Below are 9423 nucleotides of genomic sequence, written 5' to 3' on the forward strand. Positions count from 1 at the left end.
TGTGTATATTTTTTGCAATATTGTAAAATATACAAAATTTTCGAGGCATTATTTGTATATTAAATTTAGAAAATATAATTGACATTTCTTGCTGTGTATTTATAATATGTACTTATTTAGTGAAAATCCCTCCAACATTTGTTTGATATTAAGTATTGGCTTAGGTACATTATAATATGATAAATTATTTTTCTATAATTTTTTCTAAACATAAAAAATAGATTTTCAATTTAAGTTATGAATTCGCATTAATTTCACAAGATTACTAAGCGCACTTCAGTCAAAACGTTGTTCTTTATACATGATTGTTGACATGATTCATTTCAAGGCTAGATCTTCCTCCTTGATCTCATGCTTGTAGCCCTCTGTAGCAAGTAAATTGAAAAAAAAAAACAAATAAATAAAAAATTTATATGAAATATGAAAAATATAAACCCCACCTCTCAGTTTATCCGTTCGCTCTTGTTCGGTGTGATGAATTTGCGTTAAGTAGACGCCGTTTTCCGGTTTCTCCTCCTCCGTCCTGTAAGGCAAGTAAAATGTCCTAAATAAATATATTCTAAAGCCGTTTTCTTTTCCATATTTCCATTATATATATACTATATATATATTATATATGTAGATATATATTTATATATTTAATACTTACACATTGACATGCCACCAGGCGCGCACCAACGGGTTTTTGTATAAGAAAAATATTAGTCCCGCTACAGACAAGCCGAATATACAAACTCCCGTTATAAAGTCGATTATATAGTATTGTCTACGCCAACGGAATGTCAGATAGACAAAGAGTTCACGCAGCCAGACACATGAGACGCCCAGTATATAACCAAAGAAGGCATAGAAACTATAAGGGAGAGAAAAATGTGATTAATTTTCAAAAAAAATATAAGTATTAGCATATCAAATGTTCAAAATATTTGGACAGGAAGCGAAATTGTGGTCTCTTTTTTCCTTTCTTCCTATTCTTTTGGACCAAGATACGGTTTGATATACTAGATATTACGAGACTCTTAGACTGATCCAATCAATCTCATATTTTCATAAGATTTCTCTGAAACAAGGGTCTATAGATAAAAAAAAGTCGACCACTTTTAGAACTCTTAACTCAACTGAGAGAAGCAGTGACATATTATATAATTAAATAAGAGAAAATATCAGGTACTATATTAGGGTTCTATACTTTCTTCGCCTTTTTCTAGCAAGATTTCAAATCTGGTCGACGGCACCTTATTCGACAATACAGAGGTGTGGTTCTCTGTTTGAAGTTTAGTGGATTCCGAGGGTACAAATTTCCTCGTCAGTGACATCTCTTAAACTATCGAGATCTGAGTACCTATGAAAGACTTTAGGCACGTACCCTAAATTTAGACAGAGTAAGTTGAAGTTGACTGCTATATAGAGCAGAGAGTTCTGACAACAACCTCACCAAAAATATTTGTTAAACGATTATCGCTGATAAAAAACTAACGACTATAAATAAAACGCTAATCTCTTTAATTTCGCGGCCCTTTGTTGACCAGTTCGCTAAGGTACTCACTGCGCTTTTATCAGCTTAATATCATAACCGGCCACATTTATGACGTCTTCGGGTAAATTCCAAATGATTAAATAGGTTTTTAGATAAAGCAACATGCTGAAAGCCAAACAAGCCAATATCGGTACGTAGAAGTACAAAAGAATGCCCCACAAGCGTACTAGAAGTTATGAGAAACAACAAAAGATTATAGAAAATACGAATTTACAAACTTCAAATGCCTTCCATACCATCAAACCAACAAAAAGCATCGCCAATACCGGGCTTCAACGGCTGATAAATATCGGAGTCTTGTATGAATTTCAGCAGGAATCGCAAACCTACCGCCAAACCGAAGGCAAACATATAGATTAGCTTGCGCTTCCAGCTGCTCAAGCGTCGCGTCTTGAAGTTGTGCCAGAAATTCCAGCTTATGACGGCCAGCAGGAAAAATGAGAACATAAGGAAGACATAAGCAATAAAACCTGGAAGACAAAAAATTATCAATATTATTTCTAGGTTAGATATACATATATAGTATAGAGTTATTCTTACCAATATTACGACATGCGGTTTCTGAGAGTTCCAAGCGTGAACGGAAAGCCAGATATGTTAGCGCTGAGAGTCCAATAATTGTGGAGGCTAGATGGAAAATGAGCGATTCACCATAACCACCATTGCGCACCGCCTTAATCGAGACCAAAGTGAGCAGTATGAAGGCATAAATCAGTATGGCAATAAAGAGACCTAGAGAAGTAAGAGAGTGGGTAAAGGTACAAAATTGGATAGTATGTAACCTACATATCGCATAAATCCATAGACGAAATCCATGTTCCGAACGTTGGCATGTGAGCGGCACCAAGCTCCAGACTTTCTTGTGCTCCAACGGCGTTAGGCAGTATTGATCAGTGTCCCAAATGCGACCCAAACTGGAGAGTGAGCCATTCTGAAAGTGTAAATTTTGGAAAGTGATATATGATTTGGTAAAAATAACGTGATTATTTTGGAATAACTCGTTTTTGAATACGGTAGGCAAACACGTATATTAAAATTTCGGTTTATGAATATATTATGATATCAAGTCACCATCACATCAAGTGACATCACTAGTGCAAAGTTCACTTTTTCTCAACGAAACTTCGATTTTTTTTCTTTGAGAGATTTCACTGGAAATGTATGTGATATCACATCAACTCCTCATATGACATTAACAATACATCATGCTTGAAGTTTGTGGTTTTAAAAAGACTTAAAACAATTTTGAGGATATAGGTAGGTTTCTAAATACTATCGCATCACCTTGATATCATAAAACATCATGTTACCAATATGAATATACCAGATGCTTCTATTATTATCACATCACCACTTCAACTGTCTTTTTAAATACACTATATATGTATGTACATATGTACAAGAAAATAATGGGATAAATTTCGATCCTTTCTCAATGATAAGATCACATCACTATATAGCCAAGTGATATCGTATTATCTGATATTTTAATAAAAAAAATTATTTGCAATTATTTCGCTTTGAATTTTGTGTGAGAATTGCATGTGATGTATCACTTCATCACTTTTAAACAACATATCATGGAATCTTTATCTCATCCCGTCACCAAGTGGTATCACATCATCTCAATTTTTATATTTTAAAGTAATTTTTGAGTTTATTGTAGGTGTTACGTTTTTAACAAAATTATGTTTTTTTATGTTGAAGTAATAACCGATAATGTCTTTTGTTCTCTGGTTATAATATGTTTATCACATCAACATCATTCCACATCATATTCTTTTTTGATAACCACACAGTATATAAATTTGTTTACTTTTTTTAGAGCACATTCCTCAGTTTTCTCATAGATTTTGATTTTGGTTGCAATACACATAATATTGGCATCTGTGTATCAAGTGACGTCATTTCATATAATATTTTAAATAAACCTCACGCGTACTTTTTTGTATTAATTTATATAAAAAATACATATATATTAAATGAATCACTTTGTTTCAACAATGGAGTGTATTATTCTGATATGACATCACTTAAGCATCTCATCTAATGAATATGTATATGTAACTCGCAGTATACTGTTCATAGGTTATTTTTATTTTTACAATGTTTTGATTTAAAATACCTCAAAACCACACTAATGTCGATGAACACACTTATTGTCGTAATATTATGAATTTATAGCACATCTCCAAAACATCCTGTGACATCACATCATATGATATATTTTTTTTACTTAAATAATTGTTTTTCAAAAAGTATTTAGATTTTTATTGTTGTTTTTTACATTAAATGTGAGAAATTTACTCAAAAATAGCACATCACATCACTTGGTGATATTATGTGACACCTGTATCTTAAATCACCTTTTCAAAATAGATTTGATATCACATCACCATTTTATCACATCACATTAACTGGTTTTCTATAGAAATTAAATTGCATTGCCTTTTACATTTACCCCACTAAATTTGTCTTATACTCGTAGCTTAACACTTCATATCACAGCGTGATATCGCATCATAGTTATTATAATAATTACATATCAGTTCAGATATATCAAATCATGAATTTTATGTTTTAATCTAAAATCTTTTGTATATAAATTTATTAATATTAATGATTAAAAAAAAATATTTGAGTGAGTACAAATATCATATGATGTGATATCACTTCAACACTTTGTACACTATATTTTAATATGATACTACTGAACAACTTTGCTCATCTTTTCCGACGTGAACTGTAATGCGAAATCACATCACCACAACAACTAATGCCATCACACAACTCATGAAAAATATTGTACCAACATCATATGATGTCATATCACTTCAAAATATATTACCAAATGACTTTCTTCTCCAATTTTATCGATAATTTTTTTAATTTTTTCCGACATTAACATTGCTGTGATATCATATCACCACAATCATTACAACGAACGACATCACATCACTTGCAATTTTTTTTATAGGAATTGATTTTTTATATTCAAAACCCAAGCACCACTTCCTTACCGCAAATAGGTCCCACTTCCAGAACTGCGCCTCGCTTTTATCTATATACTTGCGACTGCAGCCCGCTTCGAAGCGCATCACAAACAAATCGCTGATATTCACCACCTTAACGCTGCCATTGGCATTAGTCACTTCGATGTGCGCATACTGCGCGCTCTGCTGTTGAGCGCTCAGCGCCGACGCATGTGGCAGGCAAGTGTGCTTGTATTCGTCGAACACCTGACCGGGCGGGCAGCAGAAGGTGATGCAAGGCCGCTGGAGGCAAGCGCAGCCGCGTGTATGTGGCGGCGCATTCGAGAGTATGCCATCGATCACCTGAAAGTTGTACTGTGCCGTCATATTCGCCGGTATGAGGAGGCCAGCATACGAATAAGAGCCATCTTTGAGACGCAGACCTTCACTTATGTTGACGGTTTGCGCGTATGAGCAGGGGTAGGTGGGTGTCGCTGCCGCAAGCGGGCGTACGCTCATGAAGAACGGCAACAGCAGCAACAACAATGCAGACAAAAGTTGCGATTTCAAGTTAGACACGTTAAACATTGTCGAAATAATAATTAGTAATCAACGTTGTTTAAATGCAATTCGCGGTGTCTTCACACACACTCACTCACACACGCCCGTGTCGGTTGGCGGCGAGCAACGAAAATTTTAATAATTCCACACAGAGGTGATATGGCAGTAATTAGCGTTTCGCCGAATGTTCGAATGTGTTTTTGTGTACGAAAAATTTTTATTTTGCTAATCGCCAGGTTTTTGTTTCGACTAGCGCGCCTGTGACGTCACGATTTCACGTATACTTTTTTATTTTTCTTTTTTTATACTTAATTTTAAAACTTTTATTGTTTTTTGTTTTTGTTTTTGTTTTAGTAATTAAATTCTGTATTACTTGTTGATTTCAGTTCTTAGCATTCTTTTTTTGTGTGACTTGTTGCACACGCTCTTTCTTCAGCGCCGCAAGCACGTTCACCAACGCCGCCGCCACACAAACTAGACACAACAACAACAACACACGTATCCGCTTGTACACGTCGCGCGCGCTCGTCGTCGTCCACCAGCCAGCACCAACTAGCTAGACACTCATCGATAGACAGACAGACACACACGTCCAAAGCGGTCCAGAAACCAAAACAAACTGCCAGCATTTGCGCTAGCGACAAGCCACCAACCGCGCACAATTGCTCGTTCTAAGTAATGTCGACACACACACACACATACGTGCGCGCTCCACATACATTTGCTTGTTTGCGCGTGTGTGCGCGCGACTATACTACACGCTCGCTAGACACCTTGGCCTTCATTGGCCAACAAATATTTTTGCTAATGAACAGAAAATATTTGTTCTTTCAGAAATTTTGGAAAATAGCTTTAAGCAAGCTTTTTTGCTTCCGGTGCAGCCGTGTTACAAACCAAAAGCTTTAAAGAGCTTTTTCGTAAACTTAAATTACAGTGATGGCTAATATATTTCTCTGCACTAAGTTTTGATAATAAATTTCTGCCTAATCAAAGAAAGTAGTCAAAAAAGGGTGCTACCAAGGGTGCTTATTCACGCCTGTAGAGCTTTAAAAGCTTTCGTTAATATAAAATATTTGTCGAAATTTATAATATAATATGTAGTTATAAAAGCTCTGCCCCATCTAAAACTGCTTTTCAGTTCTCAGTTCTCCTCGCTGAAGACTAGAAGAGTCCTACAATAAAGAAAGAACTTAACGGTTTCTTGTACATATACGAAATCATCGATTATATGGAAGTTATTGAATATCTAAAAGCATTACTGGCTCATTCGTCTTAGAACTAAAAACTATCTCTTCACCAAATTTTGATTCTTAAAATTTTGACGTTTCCACAAATTGATTTTTCACCACAAAATTCCACGTACTCAACCTCATTTCAAATAGATTTCTGGGCTTTGAAGAGAGTAAAATCTGCCTAAAGAGAAAAGTTGCCGAAAGAACGGTCAACTTCTGGAATTAATACCTTCAAGTCATCACTCTCATGGCAATTTTTCGTTAAGGTCAAAGGAGGATTCTAATCGTAGGGTCCACAGAACCAACAAAATTCGTCGTCTTAAATGTTTATGTTCGAGGTTAGAACGTTCCGTGTGGACTTCCTCTCGGTGAACAAGATTAATATTGTATAATTTAAGGGGTTAGGTGGGTTTCAGAGGCTAAAAACAAGGGTATTTTTACAATTGGTTTTAATATATACAATCATATATTTCATTTAAACTATTTGGCTTATCAAAGATACATATTTAAACAGTATTTTGTGAAATTTTTATTTAAAAATTCCTAAAACTCAGCCGTTGGCACCTTATATCCCATGACGTATAAAAAAAAAAGGACTTGCGGTGGACATTCAGCTAAAATCAATAAACCAAAAATATTTCGATAGTGCATGGATAGATCTAGTTAATGAACGAATGAAAAAAATAAAATATTGAAAATTGAATTTTTGACATAAGTTTAACCAAAAAACTCATTAAGAGAGTATTACAGTTTTGTTCACATAACGGTTGTTTGTAAGTCCTAAAACTAAACGAGTTAGATATAAGGTTATATATACCAAAGTCATCAGGGTGAAGAGCGGAGTTCAAATCCGACTGTCCGTCTGTCCGTCCGTGCAAGCTGTAACTTGAGTAAAAATTGAGATATCTTAATGAAACTTGGAACACGTGTTCCTTGGCATCATAAGAAGGTCAAGTTCGAAGATGGGCGGAATCGGACCACTGCCACGCCCACAACTAAGCCATAAATTAAGCTATGAACTAAAAAAAAATAAAATGTGGTACAAACGATTGTTCTTAGGAAGGGACAGATTTGGATGTATTTTTTTTTTGGGAAAGTGGGCGTGGCCCCGCCCCATACTAAGTTTGTTATTAATATCTCGTAAACCACTAAAGCTATATCAACGAAACTTTCAGGTTTATATAGTCCAAAAATGGAGAAAATCGGATTATAACCAGGTTATATTGAAATCTACTAAAAATGCTTTAATTCAGTAAGGAAAACCAACAGAAGCCTTAAATTTCATTATAAAGAAGGCACAAAAGAGTTGCATTCAAAATTGTATAAACAATTTTAAGTGAGTGTGGTTCCGACCACTTATGGGTCAAAAACCATATCTCCGAAACTACTCGACCAATTTCAATTAAATTTTGTTTGTAATATTGCCCTTGCATCCCAATTATATGTTGCGAAAACAGGCCAAATCGGTTCACAATCATATATACCAGAACTTTGAAGCCAATTTGAATCGTTTACTTTACAATATATAAAGGAAGCACCAGTGCAGATATCGGAATAGAATACACAAATACTGAATTTATAGTGTGGCATCGCTCTTCTAAAAATCGCCAAAATCGGACCATAAGTATTCAAGGCCTCATACATCGAATATGAGGACCTTAGAGCTTCGAATAAATTTTTTAACGAAAATATAGGTGAATCTCTCAGATATTTTGAATAAATTCAGAGGGAATATTTTTCTTCTAATATAATGTCTCCGTGCCTAAAATACGTGAAATCGGGTCATAACATCACCTAACTCCCATATACTTAATATTAGGATTTTCAAACTTTCAATAGACTTTATACCATATACATATATGCCGAATATGTGGGTCAAATTGTTTGTTATCTTAATAAAATTAAATAAATAAATTGCGAGAGTATAAAATGTTCGGTTACACCCGAACTTAGCCCTTCCTTACTTGTTTTGGCCAAATTTTCGTCATATATTGGCTCGAAAAATAGTTATAATAACAATAAAAAACAAATAGTTCATGAACTAGATAATATTATTCCAAAGATCTGTGTGAAATTTGAACAAAATCGCCGTTTCGGTTACGTAGTCCCGACTATCGGTATAAAGGTATACATGTGATCAATTAATCACTGCTTCATTGTTGTTTTATTTACACGTTTATTGAAATCGAAAATATTCATAATAATTAACAGTTCATACTTACATTTTTTAATACTTATGTAATTAATTAAATTAAATAATAATTCATCATTATCAACTAATAAGAAAAAATGAAGTAAATAACAATATATATCCATATATAATACATATTACTATAAATAATTTAATTGAATTAAGCATGGCAAAAGATAATCAATATATTCTTACTCAACTATGACTCCACGCATGCGCAAAGACATAAGTACATACATTTTTATATCGAGTATAATTAAATATATTTTTCTTATTTTTTATACTATCAATTTTATATGAATATACATTTTTTTACACATTTAAAGCTAAAAAGGCACATATATACATATAATGAAATACATATGTAAATACTACTTGACTTTATATTTATACAAAAATCAAATAATATTCTCTATTTTTCAGGTATGGTTGAAATATTTAATCACACAGTGTCTCATATTATTTAAATACTCTGGTAAGTCGATTTTACTGGCATTTAATATAGAATAGAACAACAAAAAATCAGGGCTATTTTTTCGATTACCGCGAAGTTAGCTAAAATATATTTAACTAAAAATGTTATTGTATATTGTATCACTAATAAAAAAAAATAAAATAAATAAATAAAATATACGACTAAAACAATTTCACAAAGCAGAAGCTAAAAATATGCATATGGTAGCTGAAACCACTGTTGCCAAATTTCTTCAAGGAATTTTATCCGACTGATTGAATAAATTGGTGGTGGCCGATTTGTGACTCCTTGGTATATTTTTGTTTTATTTCTTATAATTTTCAAGAGGCATCTCACATGAAATCCTTGATGAATAATGATTTTAAGAGAATTACAAAATTTAATATATAGTGGAACTTCCATAATTCGAACTCTAAACTCTATAACTCGAAGTTCTCCATAACTCGAACTCTTGA

At 33.6% G+C, this 9423-nt stretch overlaps 1 protein-coding gene across 2 annotated transcripts; it reads right to left on the reverse strand.

Annotated features, from left to right (window-relative positions):
• Positions 1-12: 12 nt before the first annotated feature.
• Positions 13-5697, reverse strand: LOC105210464 (probable G-protein coupled receptor Mth-like 9). 2 transcript variants are annotated; one of them, XM_011181455.3, is made up of 8 exons: positions 4558-5697; positions 2324-2468; positions 2078-2269; positions 1774-2007; positions 1547-1703; positions 650-853; positions 441-544; positions 13-365 (listed from the first exon to the last, which is right to left on the reverse strand). In XM_011181455.3, the coding sequence occupies exons 1-8, from the start codon at positions 5095-5097 to the stop codon at positions 319-321; spliced, it is 1623 nt and encodes a 540-aa protein (XP_011179757.1). In that variant the 5' UTR covers positions 5098-5697; the 3' UTR covers positions 13-318. The 2 variants fall into 2 exon arrangements, with proteins under 2 accessions (XP_011179757.1, XP_011179758.1); XM_011181456.3 differs by having other exon boundaries at positions 15-365; positions 441-523; positions 4558-5696.
• Between the last annotated feature and the right edge of the window lie 3726 nt (positions 5698-9423).

This window comes from Zeugodacus cucurbitae, chromosome 4 (assembly GCF_028554725.1).
Source record: "Zeugodacus cucurbitae isolate PBARC_wt_2022May chromosome 4, idZeuCucr1.2, whole genome shotgun sequence".
Classification (NCBI taxonomy): Eukaryota; Metazoa; Arthropoda; class Insecta; order Diptera; family Tephritidae; genus Zeugodacus; species Zeugodacus cucurbitae.

What these genes read in the sequence shown, in the direction of transcription:
- LOC105210464 (XM_011181455.3), bottom strand. Translation starts at nt 5,097, where the DNA reads ATGTTTAACGTGTCTAACTTGAAATCGCAACTTTTGTCTGCATTGTTG. An exon ending in GGAAGTGGGACCTATTTGCG is followed by an intron (nt 2,469 to 4,557) that starts GTAAGGAAGTGG and finishes TTACACTTTCAG; the next exon opens with AATGGCTCACTCTCCAGTTT. An exon ending in GCCTGGTGGCATGTCAATGT is followed by an intron (nt 545 to 649) that starts GTAAGTATTAAA and finishes ATATTTATTTAG; the next exon opens with GACATTTTACTTGCCTTACA.